The sequence below is a fragment of the Ctenocephalides felis genome, unplaced genomic scaffold (assembly GCF_003426905.1).
Source record: "Ctenocephalides felis isolate EL2017-DRISC unplaced genomic scaffold, ASM342690v1 CF-g0.4_SCAFFOLD_01170, whole genome shotgun sequence".
Classification (NCBI taxonomy): domain Eukaryota; kingdom Metazoa; phylum Arthropoda; class Insecta; order Siphonaptera; family Pulicidae; genus Ctenocephalides; species Ctenocephalides felis.
The window spans coordinates 64,848,547-64,867,917 of NW_020537324.1; the positions used below are offsets into that span (position 1 = coordinate 64,848,547).

Sequence of the window (19,371 nt, forward strand, 5' to 3'; positions counted from 1 at the left end):
ATTAGTAGGGGGTACGGTCTACCCTAAAATTTTGCCTACCCTAAAAAAATATTAATTATGTAATTATATGACGACTTCCTAACTGTGATCTAGTTTACAGATTTTTTGTGAACGCACAACGAGACGTGTGACCGTACCCTTAGAAATCATACATGGAAATGAAAATGCACTGACCTTTGTTTAAAATCACCGATTCTTCTGTAACATCCCGATTACCAGTTTGTTGTCTGAAAGATAGAAAAAAATTGTAAGTTTCTAAATATATTATTAACTTCCCGTAGGATAAGTTATTGTAATGGGCCGAAAATCGGAATTGAAAATTTTTACATTTCTCGACGTTTTGAAGGTTTCTGAACATTTTGGCATACCTCAGAAAAAATCGATGTGTGTGTGTGTGTGTGTGTGTGTGTATGTGTGTGTGTGTGTGTGTGTGTATGTATGTGTGGATACAAATTTCCAGTCACGTTTTAGGGCGCACGGATCAACCGATTTGAATGGTTCAAAAAACATTCGATTCCTATTGATAGGGAAAAGAGCTGATTAGTTTTTGGTAAAGGCAGGTCCAGCCATTTCGGAGATACGGAGCGAAGAGTGCGGAAAATAGAAATCGAATTTTTGAGAGAACGGAGTATCCGATTTAATGATCTAAAAAACATTCAATTAGTAATGATTGGAGAAGTGTTTATTAGTTTTGGCAAAGGCAGGCCCAGCCATTTCGAAGATACGTAGCTAAATATGTAAAAAATGGCAGTTTTTGAGAGAACTAAGCGTCCGATTTGAATGATTCAAAAAACTTTCTGCTTGTCTTAACAAAATAATTGATTTTGGAAAAAAAATTTTTGTTCCATTTTTTTTTTTTAGTTTTTTGTTGAAACAAATAATTTCAACTTTGCAATTCAGTTTATATAATTCTTATAAATATTAGACAATGTTACAATATTCATAATAATCTATTTGAAAACATTCAGTATTCCTCGAGCATTTCGTTACGGTACGGGAAGTTCCAGCAATTTGCCTTAAGGCACGATGCCACCCACCCCACTAGTTCATTATTGATTTATGCTCAAAAAATCTATGCATTACCTCGTGATTTACAGAAGAGAGCTGATCAGGAACCACGAACCACGAACCTCGAACCAGGAACCAGGAACCAGGAACCAGGAACGATCATTACACTAGAACACTATAAAGGCCGGTATAAAGCACTACACAAACGCTAAAAACGATAAAAAGCACTACTAAAAAATGACAAAAACACTAAAAAATGAAAAAGAAACACTAAAAAACGAAAAAAACACTAAAAAACGATAGAACTCGGATCAAAAATCGCTCAAAACTCGTAAAAAACGATCACTACGTGCCGACACCACGCAAACAGTATTTGACTACAAGCGATTATTTGTCTTTTTAAACGTACTGTTCATCACTAATAAAACTTGGATGGATTTTTATAATTATGTTCTTCTGATCAACAGAAACATCACCAACAAAAATAAAATACATATCAATTTGTTTTTTCTTTCGAATCTCCAGTTGCATGGTTGCTTCATTAAAGCCATGTATCTTTTGACTGGTCAAGAAGTCGTTTTCAACGCAAATTTCCATTTAAATCCATCCTTCTGATTTTTATTTCCAAACATCTAGTAAAATTAGAACATCAGTTATGAAATTCCTGGTCTTCCTGGTCAAATATAGTTCCGAAATTAGGCACAACACTGTAAACACAAATAAAACACTTTTTAGTCCACAAAAGAACCCATAAGTCTAATTATGTCTATTCAATATTACTACTTTATTGTCCTTACTTTTTATGTAAAGGTTTGTATTCACTTGTCCTGGTTCATAACATCTATATCCTCTGATTGTGTATTTTTCACGATTTGTGAAGTAGATCCTTTGTTATAGTGAGTTCTTCATTTTATTTTTGAAATGTTTTTGAGGACTTCTCACCGAATTGGATTTCTGCTGAAAATAAATAAATTAGTTAAAAAAACATTTTATTAAATATATTAAATATGAATATAAAAAAACAAAGTAAATACTAAATGCCCATTGATATGGAACTAATACAACCCTTTATAAAAACCTATTTACATTCAAAACACCTTTATTTATAAAAATGTCCTTCCATAAGGTTTATAATTTGCAATAATTTTATCACAAAACTGAATTTGGCACCATGTTTTTTCCACGATTGTATTTAATGTACTAATTGTTCTATACGAGTCGGTTGAGCAGGCTGCGCAAGATTCTTCGGCATGTCTTCGGCAACCACCGGAATTGCAAATATATTAGGACCAATCATATTGGCCGAATTAAAGCAAGTGGACGATTCCATTATTTATGATAAGGGGAGGACACGTAAATTTTCCTAAGAAAACTGCACAAATTTACACAATTTATCAGATTTTTGTAACACGAATGAACGTTCAAAGCAAACGGAAGAAAACAATATTTGCTCCTGAGGGGGGGGGAGGCCACGTCGAAATATTTCAAATTTATATGAAGAGATTGCATGAATTATACAATTATTCAGATTCTTGTAACTCGAAATTTGATAAAATTATTAGCAGGGCGAAACCACTATTTGCACATAAGGGGAGGTCATAATAATATTTAAAATATACAGCAAGGAATAAGTTGCTTTTTACATATATTTAATCTTGTTTAACAAATTTGAGGGAAATATAAAGTAGAAGGACACTTCTAATATTTGCACACACACACATCCATTTTTCTTAAGGTATGCCAAAATGTTCAGAAACGTTCAAAACGTGAAGATATACAAAAATTCCCATTTTGGATTTTGGGATGATTACAATAACTTACCCTACTTACTAAGTTAATACTAGTTTATGAATATAGAAAATAATATTATAATAATTTAAGTAAGAAATCATAATTGACAGTTAATAGCTAAATCATAATTGATAGGTAATAGCTAAATTTATTGAAAAAAAAACGACGAAAGGACTAAGGGATTTATTGAAAAAACTGTTTTACTGATAGTAACACATTACATAGTCAAGTTACTCATTATTTTCAAAAAAAGAAGAGTTTCTAAGAGTGTCAAAAAATTATCACTAAATTTAAAAATTAAATAAGTGAAAGCTCGATAACATACATATATATAGCTTTCAACCCCATTTTAGGCAAAATCGGTATTTTTCTTACTATTTCCATAAAATACTCTATCGTATCGGTTAAAAACGTGTGCTAGCACAAACTAGTCCTTGGTTTGATCACTCGGGCAGCTCGATACCGAGTTGTATGACATCAAATTTTGTTGTCAAATATAATCTCAAATGAAATTCGACTTTCGTGGGCATTGCTGCAACATATATATGGCAACGTTATTAGTTATACATATTTAATATATATAGTCTATAGATAAAAAATAGTGGTTGGCCACTGGGTTGTCCACACGAAATAAATATTAGGTTAGGACGTACGTTGGCAAATACAGCTGAATTATTTAAACTAGTCGATTTTTCATAATGTCATAATGTCAGTGTGATATAAATGGAACAGAAAAAACAATTTTTCCTCCAATATGTGAAAAAAATTTACATCATGAAACAAGAATTTTACCTTTGTATTTTTAGAAAATTAACATGTACTTACTATAATACTATTGGGTGTGTTCTATAAAAGTTTCAAGACAAATATTTGCACACACCTATTCTTAAATACGAATGAACAAAAATTAGTCCTGACCTTTCAGATAAGGTAGCTACCATTAGATAACTGATGTAAATTGTCTGAAAAGTTCATTAATATTCTAACAGTTACCAGAAGCACTTGTTCTATAATATATGTTTAATATCGTACATCCTGTCTAGTATTCTTCAGAGAGCAACCCATTGGTTTGCCATTCTTTTTATGTGTAGATTATAAATACTAATATATATATATATATATATATATATATATATATATATATATATATGTTAAATATGTATATCTAATTGTTTTGGCGTATATATGCTGTACCAAATGATTTTATATGATATGATACTGCTTGATATCGCGCTGGCCAAGGTTCGAATCGAATCCGATAAACTACTGTTTTGAAATATACAAGAATTTTATGCGGTTTTCACTCTATTTTTAAGATTGATACTATAAATAAAATGTGTAAACTTGTTTAGTAAGAAAATACGTCTCAGTACTAATATAAAATAGACCTTGACTAGACACTTTTTAACATAAATTAAGTAAATATTTCAACTATAAATAGCCCTAAATTTAATTTATCATATTTATTCTGTCTATGCTTGTAGGGGCTTGTATAAATTTAACACAATTTTATTACATAATCTTTGACATCATTTCGAAGTAATTTAGTATTCAAGTCGCAAGTGAATTTTATTCCAAAATAGAATTTGATAATAAAGTTTTCAATGGAATAGACAGTATGAAAAGAACGTGACAGATTATGCGAGTAAACTTGTATTTTGTGCACGGATGCATCGATAGCAGGACATTGGCAAAGGCAGGGTAGGATAATCTTTGAAAAATCCACTTATTCACAAAAGTTTAGTATAAGTGAAGTATATCATATTAGTTTTTTTAATAAAATATTAGGAGCAGATTCCTGGACATAATAGAAATTTTATTATGGTAATGCTATGATATAGGTTATATTCATATAAGTTGGTAATAAAATGTCAAAAGGCTATGTAGTTGCTGTGTGATCAGGCGTTGCACACATAAAAACTAACCTTCTAAACCCACAAACGTCAAACAACAGTTTTATCATAAGTGCAACTTTCTGATGACATTGATAACACATACGTGAAGTTAAGTTTTATGTGTAAAACGCCTGAATGTAGACCCGTTACATAGCATTATTATACATATATATTTTATGTGAGAATTGGCCCCTTAGTTACTTCACATAAGCACAATTTCATCTATTATGAAGCTATTTCTGAAATTATTGTATTACTGAAATTATTCTGAGACTATTTCTGGAATTGTTCTATTTTGGTGAATTTCTATTTTGTAAATTAAAATTTATTCAAGTATTCATTTCTAAAAAAATGTTAAATTTTATATTTGGGGTTTTAATCCATTGCACTAATCTGCCATATTAGATAAATTGGAATTAAAATTGGTAATTCAGGATATCTATGTTCTAGAGGAGGGGATAATTAAAATCACTCAATTTAATAATTTATATTAATTGGAAATAAGCTAGTACGATTTACAATAAAACTCAAGTGAATAATTGAGTTGCAAAAACGCAATTTTTCACTATTATCATCCTTTGATTGAGCTATTTAGTTTGAATTTCAAGTATATATTTCAATAATCAAAGCAATTTCCAAATGAGATCTTTAAAAGAAATATATAGTACAATGGTACAATATAACCATCTCACACTTACAAAATACATAATGTGCAAGTCACCCAACCCAACAGTATAGCCATTCCATAACTGTACTGAATTTAAATAATTGAACTACTTGCCGTAAGGTTTTGTTATTTTAGAATATCCATCAAGACCATAAACTCTATCGCCGATCATTAACATTGTCAATTAAAAATTATTGAACAAATAATTACAAAGGAATGACAAAGAACTAATCAGCACGATTCCCAACTAATATTCTTCATATAAATATTCATTATTATTCACTAGTTTTCATACAAAGTGCTTGGCCAATAAAAGAAAACTAATCAACGTAGGTTGGTTCTCAAAAAGTGTCATCGAAATTTTTCTAAGTCGGTGCAGCCATTTTTGGTATGCTACTACTGCTTGGCATCAGACTACCGAAAGCGGGCACTAAATCTGAAATCTGCTGATTGGAATCCCATAGCTCTAAAACCACTGAACTACAGAAAACCCGATATTTAGGGACCAATTCTACCGCAAAAAATGTTATGGCAAGGTCATGTTATGAAGAACTTTCCATAATAAATATCGTCAAAAGCCATGTGGTTGGTGTGCAGTCAGGCGTATTTCTTAGGTTGTCAAATTTAAAACCTAACCTGAAAACCGCAAATGTCAGAAAAACGATCTTAGGTAACAGGGTCATTCTGACTCAGCATCATAACATACGAGTCGTTGCAGTTTATGTGTTAAACTGCCTGAATGCACAGCAAAAACATGACATTTTGACAGTATTCAGTATGACTGAGTAGCATAATGTATGGAAGTTCGAGAGTAATATGGCCTTGCCTTAACATTTTTCTGTTATGCGGCAAAATCGAACCCTTATTCAAATCCAATTTAACATTTTTAGCTTTCTATATTCTAAATTCTGAATCCATTATGCCACGAACAATTTAAAGCATTTCGCTCAGAAGATTTATAGGTATGATAAATTAATGCTGTACATACTCATGTTTATTTCAGTTACACGGTATCTATTCAAATGCGTATCTATGTTTCCTGAAGGTAAATAACAACTTCCGCCATATATGAAATGCGCAGCACCCCATCCTTCCGTCTCAGGTGCACAAATGCAAGTGCAATAGAAATAGAATGCACGGAGGGCGATGTAAACACCAGTGTAAACTATTGTGAGGTTGCATTTAGAAAGAAAAAAATCACTTGTTACATTATGAGAACTGTCTACTGAAGTAAAAGTTAACCCTTTCAACTCGGATAACGCCGCTCCGTCGGCAAATTTCATACAAATCTCGGAATTCGTGAGCGGAAAGTGCTAATATAATACAAACTAATGTAAAATGTTTGCTAATTTAACTTAAAATGAAAAAAAAAATTAATAATAATTTTGCACTAACACTTAAGTTAATGATTTTATTAAGATATAAGAAATGATTTTCGATAAGCGATTTTCATTTGATATTATATTTCAAATCTATATAACCTCGAATGGGTATTTGCAAAAATCATGAAATTATTATCATATATTAACATAATGAAATTATTAACTTTTACGTATTACTTGGCTAGCTCGGTATCAAGCAGTATGATATCATGATATCATAAAAAAGTTCAAGTAAAAGTTAATAATTTCATTATGTTAATATTATATATGATAATAATTTCATGATTTTTTATAATAAATGATAAATGGGCTAACCATTGGGTTGTTATCTAACAGTGAAAATCTAATTATTGCAACAAATGATCATCATAATAGCTTATGGAATACCAAAACTCTTATGTTAAAACAGCAAATGAAAAATTAGTAAAAAAAATTATGACCACTTGGCAGAAAGAAACAGGTCTGAACTCGTCGATCAAATTATTATAGTTCACGATTTAAGAGATTTAACATTAGAAAGTCATCCCAATCCACTCGTTATTGCTCCGCTGCTTCTTGCACCAGAATTTAGAAAAATTAAAAAATTATGGCCAATTAATTTGATCCAATAAATTATATCTGATGGTAATTACCCACTGGGATAACTACTACCTCTAATTATATAAAAATAATGTATATCAAAATAACATAAAATTTATTTAGGTTTTGATGGCTATTAATAAAAGAGAGACAAAAAATCCAACATTTTATAAATAGGCCTAAGCTTCAGAAAAAATGTTTGAATAATAACCATGTGTAATTTTACATGCTTTGCTGGGCGTAAAATCTCAGTTTCACAAAATTGAAAAAATCTCAATTGAATTTCTTTAAAAAAAAAAGTGTTTGCAGAATCTCAATTCGTTAGCTATTGGCTTAACATTGTTTATAGAATGTAACGACCGAAGAAATATTAAACAACCTTTAACAAAAGCCCAAATTTACACCGCAGACGTGCAGTGCTGCTTTTAATTATAATAAAATAAAGAGGAATGTTCGTTCAGAAATTTTGTCCGCAATGACTTAATTTTCGTGAATATTTCTGCATTGCTCGCGAGACTCAAAGCCCTTGAAAACTTATTACACAGTAAAGCAACCTCTATTAACCCGAGCTCTAGTAGCACAAAAGGCCAAGAATATATATGTACGGATATTTCTATAACACCAACGTATATAGAATAAGGTTTCATTATTATATTCCAAATATTCAAAGAATAATACGTTGAATATGTGAAAACTTGTTAACGAAGCTATAAATCATTGGTAGATCGCGTACCAGATTGGTAGATCAATACTTTGGTGAAAGACTTTAATCGGGATGGAATTAATTTTAACTACACCTGGAAGTTGGAAGTCGAATATAAACTAAGAAAAAAATGTAATTGGAAAGATAAAATAAGAGGGCAATATATGTTTAATTTATATTTTTAATAGCAATTAGAACTTAGCGGGCCCTATGACGGGTAAAGAGAGACTATATATCGACTAGAAAGTCTGATTTGAAGTCCAAAGCCTTTACCCCTAGACCACGAAAAACCCTAAACTGTGATATGGTTTAGAAAAACTAAAAGCCTGATAGATATTTTGTATAAATACTATAGACTTGTTAGTCCCCTTTTCAAAAGTTATGGAATAAAAAGAAAGTAGTTCTATGAAATTTACCAAAAATGTAAACCCTGGTTTGTCGCATTAGTATGCGGCGTATAGTAACAGTTGATTAAAAAATATTTTAGAAGTATATATTACGCAATCACAACTTGATAGTTCTTATAGTAAGAGCTGTAGTGAAGTATACACTTCTAACAATGTTGCTTCAAAGACAACCAAACGATTGACCTATCCCCATTCGATATATTTTTTTCATAATTTTCCCAATCCTGATTTTTAATTAGATGCATTTTTGCTTAGAAAACAATTGGAATTTCATGGGAAACCACTATTTTCACTCGGATACATGTTTCGATGTATATTTTGATGTGGAAACCTATAACACTGCTGCTTGATATCAAGTAGTCCAATAAAGAATCTGGAACCATCTTTTTTGTCTTCTGGTTGAAAAGACAAAGCATCCATTACTGAGCAATGAAAAGTCTACTTTCTACACCAGCAAGAAATCGGAAATTAAATTTATAATGTTTAATATATTATTAATTAATTAATTATAATATATTATTTACAAAGTTTGATATATACAAAAAGCTTTATTTGGGCTAAAGATGAATAATAAAACTATGAATAAACCGATATATGATTCGATATGTGTGTTCATATAATTTTCTCAAGATTTTCTAATTTTCCTTGAATTTTTCAAGTACAACTCGCCTATAGGCGAAATCGTTTGAAATACGAAGTTACGATATATGGAAGAAAAACTAAAGAATACTATGGAAGAAAAACTAAGAATACTTAGTTATTAATAAACATAATAATATAAACTGACAACAAAACAACAAAAATAAAATTTACAAAATTTTAAAAATTATTTTTTTATAAACTTAGGCAACAAGGAAAGAGTACACTAAAATAAATGTATTAATATAAGAAAGTTACTATAGTAAACAAAATATTATTCGAGATATGCTTGGAAACCGCATGCAGCCCACCGACCACGTGTTCTCCATCCTTGTTTCAATTCTTACAGGCTTGGTGGTACACACAATGTATCACAATTTTGATCAAAGACATGGCACAATAGTAATAGTACATATAATGCACCGTAACATAAATCTATTTCTTATGTTGCACGAGTGCTGAAAAATGCACCTACTTTTATAATAAATAGTCTTAAAATCAATAGTAAAATATTTAGTTAAAACTTCTATTGCGCGTGCAACTTGTGTTAAAAACAACCTGAATATTCTGTAACTCATTCAGATACTTTTCTATTGTTAAATTGAAAGTATATTCAATAATTTCCTACCTTGTACGCCAGTCCTTGCTTCGTGATTCCAGTGGATCCATTTGGGTCTTGGTTCCACCCCAATTTTACAAGCACTATACCGATATACTAAAACTAATAAAACCACACCTAAAAGTGAACCAAATCTAAAGATTTAATTATCATAAACTTCTATATGCAATTGTTGAAAGAATAAAATGCCTCATGCGCCGCCCGACTTAAAAGAGGAAACTACTTGCCGTCATTATAGACCATCCATTTGCATCATGGTTGCTGCGCAATTTCACAATCACCACGCCAACTTATAATATGAAACATTATTATAATGAAACTAATAAAAACATATAAGTACAACAAATTGAGAATTAAACACACATTTGATAGAAGTCTCACTAAATTCTTGTCCATTGTACCTATTTGGTACTTATTAACCAGCACATGGTGTAATACTAGGTGTGGATGACGACGGTGTGATGCAATATATTAAACACCAATATAGTAAAATTGACAAAACCAAACAGGATTTAAAATTTAACACATATTTAATATTCACTTTGTCATATTTTAGTCGATTGTACGTACTCAATTACCGGCACGTGGTGCAATATTTCGGCGCGAGATGCACCAGCTATCGATATGCTTTCTCTAAGAGGTCCACCCGACAAATACTGGCTAAAATAACTTTGCAGTATTATTTTTAAGGGCGAGAACTGGAGGGGATTTGATCGTGCATTTACAATAAATAATTGGTGCAAGATTTGACAACGTCGCATCCTGGATGCAATTTTGCATATCATTATCTAAAGACATCTACATTTTGCCAACAAATTAACTAGCAGTAAATTATTTTCCAGGAAAAACTAATAAATAAATACATAGAAGTATACCGAATTTAAAATTTAATTTTGACTTAGAAAACAGGACAGAAATTTACTGTTAGTCAATTTTTGTTGGTAAAATTTGATTCAGATGTCTACTGCGACTTCTAATCTAAAGCAATTGATGTGATGTCTTTTGATGTTAATAAATGTAAATTTCACATATTCTACAAAATCCCGCATTCATACCCATGATACAAACTTAAATTTGTGTAAATCAAATTGCAGTTTTACCTATTTTTAAACTTGTTACCCAAATACCTCAAATATTCTTTGTATTATAATCAAAAGGGTTAAATACCATTAAAATGAAATTTTTGGGCCCCAATATATGAAGAAATATACACAATAAATTATGAAATACGAATATATTCAGCCAATTACAAAAGCCGCCTCGAGGATCATCCAAACCCACTTCCCTGAAGACTATGTTACTTCACAAGAGCAAGACTTAAACATGTGAATTATCGAAATATCTCAGATGATATTCACAAGATTTTGTATTTTTAAAGCCTTCTTTTAATCCTACAGTTTTACTTGTTATCCATTTCAGGACTGGTGTAAAAATATCACTACATACAAAAAAAATATATTGACTAAAATGGAACACAAATACTGTATTTTATTTCAATGCGGCTAATTTAGCCTATAAACCTTTAAGGTGTTATCTTTCCAATAAACCTTAAAAAACATACATCTAGAACTCTATTCAAAATTCGATAAAAACGCATATGATTCTTCCTTATGATAAAGAAATAATTCAAAAGTTTAAATAATCGCTGAAAAGTTTGAGAAATAGCAAATATATAACGCCCCTTTATAAACTTACTGAACTTTCATTTATGTAAAATTGAGTATTTTCAAAATACATATATCATCTGATCTAAGTGTGCACATATTTTCATATGTTTTGTAAGTTGAACTCGAACACGATATCAGATGAGTCATTAAGCCACTTTAAGAATAATTTTAAGAAAAAGGGACATTAAATCGAGGTGGGTATTACTTATTAGAATTCGAACGATTAGAATATATTATAAAATTTAAGCAAAATAAATTTTAGGTTTCACACAAAGCATCCATCACAACACTTGTAATTTTTTTTTAGTATAATTATCCTGTGCTATACCTTGATTACTCGAGTCCATCCAATATGCAAATACCCTAGCTTGAGAGTATAATCAATAATTGTTAAGTATGTTTCTGAAAGAAATATGAATATAGAAGGCCTGGTAAACAATATGTTGTTGAGTTGTTTGAAATTTGATCAGAGCAGCCTCGTTTACCTAATAAAAGATGAGTTGCATTAAACCATGTCAAGTTCTGAAAATACGAAAAATGATTTTTCCATAAGCAAACAGTGCTGTTATCTGTGAAGGCGGCAGTGAAAATTTTTATCACTTAAGATCATTAACTTTAAATTTACTTCCTATGTGAATGTAATTCTTGAAAACAATTTTTGCCAAACATGTTTGAATACTATAAATTTCTGTTCTTGATTTAAAAACTTGATTTAAGATGGTCATTTATGTATAAATATTATTAAAACTTCAAACAATTATTAGCTGGAATCAAAAAATTTAAGTCACACTTGCATTGAATTTTGAATTTTATCAAATGGAAATATGGTTGGGTTAAATCAAAAGCTTGAATGTACAAGGATAGAAGTAATTTATTATATTTCATCTTGAACAACTGTAGTTTTTTCAGATACATAAAGACCATCCAAGAACTTTCTGATATCCTTGTTTTTAACAGTGGTCGACTGTTGGATTAATGCAGCTGATTTAGATACATCTTCCAAGGAGTTTCCTTCCAAGATCAGCTCGTCCTTTTGTTTGGGGGAGTTCATCACTGTAACACCAGGGGCCATCTTTACCCGTCTGATGTATTTCTCTCCCAAGAAATTACGGATTTCGATAACTGTGTTGTTTTCCGTGGTCACACAATTAATGGGAAAGTGAGCATATACGGCACGCATTTTGTATTGATAACCTTTGGTTACACCTAAAATAAAGGTAATTGATAAAAATAGTATAAACAACTTGAAAATACTAGTTCCTCATAGATTTTTTCCCATTATTTGGTTTAACAAGAGCAGAAAATTCCATTAATCAATCCGTCTCCATTAATCAATCATTAGAAACAAAATGCAAAAAGTATTATGATTGATGATGAACTCCAAATAAACAATTCTAATCACAGAGAGTAATCATTTTAGGTGTAAATAGACTAGATAAAACCTTTGTAATCATCAGCACAATCAAATTGTTACACATTTAAAGCTTTTAATGTTTGGATGCAATTTACATAAAACGTAGTACATAGTTTTCGTAACTTGTTAATTGTAATTATAGAAATTTGACTTCAAACTTCATATAATTTCAAAAATTGAGTGGCACCATGCCTTATTATATGAAATGCATTTTAGGTGTACACGGATTAGATATTACCTTTGTAATCATCAACACAAATTGTCACATTTAAAATTTAATTATTTTTAATTGTTTGGATGCAATTTACATGAAACATAAATAGTTTGAATAACTTGTTAATTGCAAATTATAGAAATTTTACTACAAACTCGATAGAGTCAACAATCGAATGGCATCATGCCATGTTATACAAACAAAATTTCAGAACTTACCTTTCAACATGTTTTCGATGTGAGAGCAAACAGTCCTAACTGCAGCAATAGCTTTTTTTGATCCAAACCATTTCTCAACTTTCAATAATCTAGGATTGACCATACGAATATCAACTGCTAAATGTTTGAAGGAGCGTTTTAATACTCCTCTGGGCCCCTTGACAGTGACCTGTCTCGATGACACAGTGACCGTAAGGCCTTCTGGAATCTTCACAGATTGATTTGTTACAATTTGCTTCATTGTCCCTTCTGGAAAATATTAACACCATTATTAATAAAGTTAGTACTGTAATAAGAAGAGCAATGGCTAATGGAAAACGCGTATGCTAATATGAGGTTATGTTGCACTTCACCGAAGTAAATTATATTTTAGTAACTAGATTTTGCGAATAACTATTTAACAACTGTTTTCACAAGTGGAATTACAACATATTTAACGTAAACAATATTTATAACAACCAAACCTAAATTATTAGAATGTTAAGTATCAAGCCTAATTGTTGGAACGAAAATTAAACAAGTATGACGCCGTCGGTCAAAACAAAAACTATTCACTTAAAGCATAATCTATAAATACAATAAAAAAGTATAATAAATAACCTTAATTTAACTAAACAACTAGATGAACACGGATAAATATTTCATTAAGAAAATATATTGTACTCACATATTCAGGTGACAAACCGGAAAAGAACTTTACAAACTAAAAACAGAGTTAACATCGACTTGTGCGTTCTTCACTTCAAGTAACAAAAACACTGTGGTGTGAAGTTAGGTTAAGATAAATATTTGACATAAAAATTTAATATTTCTAACAATAAGTTTTTAATTATTAAATTATCAAACTTATTTATTCTCATAACGTTTTATATTAGTGTTTAATTGTATAAATAATACAATTTATCTAGTTTATTTAAAATTCGCGCTATAAATGAATCGCATCTGTCAAATGTCAGCTGTCAGTTGAGACTGTCATTATCTATAACTATCAATGGGGCTATAATAAAAGAATGATTTTGAAACTTATTAAAGTAACATCAAACCGATTTTTTTTAACAATTTTATGACAAACACAATATTTTAATATTTTTCCTAGATATAATATTAATAATGGAAGTCAACTCCTGTAACAATTCGGATGGAAACACTATAAATCAAGATGAATTGATACTACAACAGCAACGTCAAATTGAAAAAGAGGTCTTAATATTTATTTAACTTTACCTAACTATGCCTTTTCTATTTTCATAAATATATTGTTGAATTAGTCATTTAATGTTATAAATAATTTTGCCACATGTTTTATGAAAATATAGTAAAATGCTTTCGGACATATAGATTTCAGCAATTTTTAAATTAAAACAAATAAAATAAATTAAAGTAATAACTCTGGCATATAAATATTAGTCAAAATTTTCCATATATTTCAAATCGAGCACTTAATTCTAATTATTATATATTATACACTACAGAAAAAACTATGAACGCATAAGAATTAATGAAATTAAACTTAAAAGCATTTTAAATTGTATTATCGTAATATTTTAATTCTATTTATAATTGCTTTATTTTAGATATCAGAGTCGATTGCCTTAGTAGGCGAGTTGGAACCTATTACATCACTACAAAATGAGTACACTTCTGATGAAGTATACTGCTTAAAAATTAAAGACTTATCTGCAAAGTATAAATCCGTTCGAAGAACAAGGCCTGATGGAAATTGCTTTTTTCGTGCATTTTCTTATGCTTATCTAGAAAGACTGATTACTGATAAAGAAAAATTTGCAAACTTTGTTGTTTTAGCTAAACAGTCCAAAGAAAAGCTAGTAGAACTTGGTTTCCCACAATTCACATTAGAGGACTTTCATGATACCGTAAGACTATGATGTTTGTACAATCCTTGTTATTTACTATGTATAATAAGTTTTCTTATAATTTAGTTTATGGAGGTACTTAGAAAACTTCAAACTGAAGAAATATCAGAATCACATTCAGAATTGCATAAGCTGTTCAATGAACAAGGTTACTCAGATTATGTGGTAGTTTACCTAAGACTCTTAACATCCGGACAGTTACAAGAAGGAGCTGAGTTCTACCAGAACTTTATTGATGGGGATCGAACAATTGCAGAATTCTGTCATCAAGTAATTTGTTTTTACTATAAATCTGACTGCTTCTAATCATTTCATAAATGATATCCATATTTTTAATCCCAAATAATTGCTATATTGTACATAAAATTATAATTGTTTCTTTTTTTAGGAAGTTGAGCCTATGTACAAAGAATCTGACCATATCCACATTATAGCAATTTGTACAGCACTGAAAAGTGGAGTGCGAGTTGAATATATGGATCGTGGTGATGGGGGCCAAGTTATAGCTCACGACTTTCCTGATGGCATCAAACCATCTGTCCATCTTTTGTATAGACCTGGGCATTATGATATATTGTACCCAATATAAACTATCCAATACTTAGATAATGTGTGATAAGTTTATTTATTTGTAATTAGTCTATTACTAAACATATTAAAATTTGCAAGAAAACAGGTCAATTTAGAAATGCATGTAAGATTATGACAATATAATTTTAAAATGCATGCAAGGCTTTCTGTAAAATGATACCACAGTTTTTAGATTTAATTAGTTTTATTTTATGTATGCAACAATTGATAGAATTTGTAATTTTTGAAACTGTATGAAAATACCCATAAATATATTTGTATTTATTTGTATCTGATATTTAAAGACTACAAACTGCAAGAGCTTCTTGCTTTTCCTCTAGTAACTCCTTGGCAGTAGTATTAAGCATTGATTTTGAAAATTCATCAATAGGTAAACCTTGTACAATTTTCCATTGTTTGTTTTCAATAGTAACAGGGAAGGAGAAAATAATGTCTCTTGGTACATTGTAGCTACCATCAGATAAAACTCCCATTGAAACAAATTCTCCTGGTAGTGTACCATGCCACAAATCGTGCATGTGATCTCCTGCTGCCTTTGCAGCAGACATGGCAGAGGACATTTTTCGTGCTGATATTACAGCAGCTCCTCTCTTTTGAACAGTTTGTACAAATTGTGTTTGCAAATAAACATTATCTTTAACAGCTTCTGGAATGGGAACCTTGCTACCATTCAAGCATACAACAGCGTTTCTTGCATCAGGATATTGGGTGGAAGAATGGTTTCCCCAAATTACAACATTCTTTACATTAGCGACTCCTGTGCCAACTTTAGCAGCAAGTTGTGCCTTGGCTCTGTTTTGGTCCAAACGAGTCATTGCAGTAAAGTTTGAAGGGGGGATAGACGGAGCATATTTTGAACAAATCAAAGCATTAGTATTAGCTGGATTTCCTACAACCAAAACCTTAACATCTTTCTTAGCATATTTGTCTAAGGCTTCTCCTTGGACTTTGAAAATCTTAACATTAGCAGACAGTAAGTCTTTTCTTTCCATTCCTTCTTTGCGGGGCATAGCTCCTACTAAGAAAGCTGCTGATACGTCTTTGAAAGCAACAGCAGGGTCTGCTGTGGGAACAACAGAGTGAAGTAGAGGTAAGGCACAGTCAGAAAGTTCCATCACTACGCCATCTAGGACTCCCATCATTGGTGGTATATCCAATAAATGTAAAATGAGTGATTGGTCCTTTCCAAATACATCACCCTTTGCGATTTGGTAGAGGAGGGAGTAAGCGATTTGGCCGGCTGCACCGGTGACAACTACACGGATTGGATCAGCCTTTAGGGGATAGAATTATAATATAATTAGGGTAAGAGACAAGTCCTAACTACTAAACAAGTGATACACCATTCCTAATAAATTAAGGATATAAAATCCATAAAACCGTAACATGCACATATATGTTTGTCGAAATATTTTTCTAGTCAATGAAGGTTAGGTATTATAATAATAGTATTATATATGCTATATTTAAACATATACAAACACATAAAATCAAGAAATTTTAGTATATATCAGTAATTGGGATGTTAAGTACTGATAATCAACTAATTATGCAAATGAAAACATCTGTTGAATTAACACATGTTTAAAAGTTACTAAAAAATAGCAACAACTAAATTGATTTAAATTTAATTTCTAATACTATAAAAGCACTTATTATTTTTGCATTAAAATCTAACAAAACCATCACTTAGCAACAGCAATTGAATATCAGTATGATATTTATTACTTAACACAAAAACATTATTTATTATAGAAAAAGCGATAAGAAAAAAATTAACCAAAAAGATTAGATTTTTATACTAGCACAGAGGTCAAATGGAAGTCACAAAAATGCAGTCCCCTAAAGTGCAAAACCATAACCTAAATTAGCATTATTACACCGACATTAACAAATTATAATTAAAATAATAATAAAATAAATATAAATTTACCATTTTGTTATTTATTAATAAGTAGTGGATCAACTAGAAGCCGTAACAACAAACACAAAATGATTTGCTGATGTTGACAACTTCTTGATTGAGATTTCACTTCGTCCCCACTCCTGGTCCGATCTTGCATTTCTTATCGTGTTTACATACACAATCGAATGCTCGAATGAACAAATGTTATCGTTATCATTAAGCAATTAATTTAGAGAATTAATATTGCAAAATAATAATTACTACTCGTGTAATAATCAATGTTTTATACGCCAATTATTTTACAACGTTTTGATGCACAATTAATTTACAACAATTGATATTGTTATCGATAAATTGATTTAGATTCACTCATTTACATAAAAACCACTATTAAAATTATTTATAATTATTAATTATTTATAATTATTTATAACGTTGACATTTATTTCATTTACACTTGATAACCGCCATCGTTCAGTTAAAGTTAAACCAATGAAACAGTAACAACAACGTAATGAATTAATTGAACAAAAACAATGGATGCCAACCATGAGAAAAAGTTCAAAATTATTGTCACAAAATTATAGTAATATTTTGGTTTTAAATTTAAAAAAAGTTGTATATGACGATTTTAAGTGAATCTCTTATTAGAATTGAAATTCAACAACATAGTACATGAATAAAACATATAACAACAAAACTACATATAAATTGAACAAAAATAATGGATACCAACCATGAGAAAAATTCAACACAAAAGTCACAAAATTATAGCATTTTTTGGTTTTAAATTAAAAAAAAATTGTATATGACTATTTTAAGTAAATCTTTTATCAAAATTGAAATTCAACATTATAGTTTATAAATAATATATAACAACAAAATTATATATAAATTGAACAAAAACAATGGACACCAACCAGAAGAAAGTTCAAAATTATTGTCACAAAATTATAGCATTTTTTGGTTTTAAATTTTAAAAAAAGTTTTGTATATGATGATTTTAAGTGAAATTCTTATTAAAATTGAAATTAAACATTATAGTTTATAAATAATATATAACAACAAAATTAAATTGATCAAAAATAATGGATACCAACTATGAGAAAAATTGAGAATAATAGTCACAAAATTATAGCATTTTTTGGTTTTAAATTAAGAAAAAAGTTGTATATGACGATTTTAAGCGAATCTCCTATTAAAATTGAAATTAAACATTATAGTTTATAAATAATATATAACACACTGAATACCAACTTTAAATAAGTTCAAAATATACAAATTATAAAGACACTTAATTATTGTCACAAAATTACTCTTTTACATAAAAACCATTACCAAAATGATTGATAATAATTTATAGATTACTTAATATAATTAATTCATTATTTTATACCTTTTAACTCTTGATATTTGCTAAAGTTCAGTTAAAAAAATTAAATAGAATGAAGATTACTTAATATAATTAATTCATTATTTTATACCTTTTAACACTTGATATTTGCTAAAGTTCAGTTAAAAAATTTAAATAGAATGAAGACAAAACAATAACTTTGAACAAAAATAATGAATACCAACCACACCAGAAGAGGTTCAAAAAATAAAAGTGATAAAATTTATTTATTATACAGTAATCATCAAATTATTGTCACAAAATTAAAGTATTTTTCTTTTATCTATGCTATTTTTCTGGTTTTAAATTAAAAAAAAATCCGGCGAGGTAAATAGATGAATCTCTAATAAAAATTGAAATAGATGTGTTTGATCAAAATTAAGTTAAATATGAAGAAATAATTA

At 29.7% G+C, this 19,371-nt stretch overlaps 3 protein-coding genes and 1 long non-coding RNA gene across 7 annotated transcripts; 1 reads left to right on the forward strand and 3 right to left on the reverse strand.

Annotated features, from left to right (window-relative positions):
* Positions 1–1,533: 1,533 nt before the first annotated feature.
* On the reverse strand, positions 1,534–10,329 carry LOC113368115. 2 transcript variants are annotated; one of them, XR_003366342.1, is made up of 3 exons: positions 9,700–10,329; positions 1,806–1,962; positions 1,534–1,715 (listed from the first exon to the last, which is right to left on the reverse strand). It is a non-coding gene; the product is annotated as an uncharacterized LOC113368115 (long non-coding RNA). The 2 variants fall into 2 exon arrangements; XR_003366343.1 differs by having other exon boundaries at positions 1,806–1,965.
* Positions 10,330–12,210: 1,881 nt separating this feature from the next.
* Positions 12,211–13,967, reverse strand: LOC113365876 (60S ribosomal protein L9). Of its 3 annotated transcripts, none has more exons than XM_026607417.1 (3): positions 13,871–13,967; positions 13,204–13,452; positions 12,211–12,563 (listed from the first exon to the last, which is right to left on the reverse strand). In XM_026607417.1, the coding sequence occupies exons 2-3, from the start codon at positions 13,442–13,444 to the stop codon at positions 12,232–12,234; spliced, it is 573 nt and encodes a 190-aa protein (XP_026463202.1). In that variant the 5' UTR covers positions 13,445–13,452; positions 13,871–13,967; the 3' UTR covers positions 12,211–12,231. The 3 variants fall into 3 exon arrangements, with proteins under 3 accessions (XP_026463202.1, XP_026463203.1, XP_026463201.1); XM_026607418.1 differs by lacking the exon at positions 13,871–13,967 and adding an exon at positions 13,804–13,860; XM_026607416.1 differs by lacking the exon at positions 13,871–13,967 and adding an exon at positions 13,668–13,809.
* A 149-nt stretch (positions 13,968–14,116) lies between these two features.
* On the forward strand, positions 14,117–15,686 carry LOC113365875 (ubiquitin thioesterase otubain-like). Its single transcript, XM_026607415.1, has 5 exons — positions 14,117–14,234; positions 14,300–14,403; positions 14,778–15,077; positions 15,144–15,347; positions 15,466–15,686. Exons 2-5 carry the CDS (start codon positions 14,314–14,316, stop codon positions 15,664–15,666), a joined length of 795 nt encoding a protein of 264 aa, XP_026463200.1. The 5' UTR covers positions 14,117–14,234; positions 14,300–14,313; the 3' UTR covers positions 15,667–15,686.
* Positions 15,687–15,710: 24 nt separating this feature from the next.
* LOC113365874 (malate dehydrogenase, cytoplasmic-like) lies at positions 15,711–17,888 on the reverse strand. Its single transcript, XM_026607414.1, has 2 exons — positions 17,602–17,888; positions 15,711–16,942 (listed from the first exon to the last, which is right to left on the reverse strand). Exons 1-2 carry the CDS (start codon positions 17,602–17,604, stop codon positions 15,947–15,949), a joined length of 999 nt encoding a protein of 332 aa, XP_026463199.1. The 5' UTR covers positions 17,605–17,888; the 3' UTR covers positions 15,711–15,946.
* Between the last annotated feature and the right edge of the window lie 1,483 nt (positions 17,889–19,371).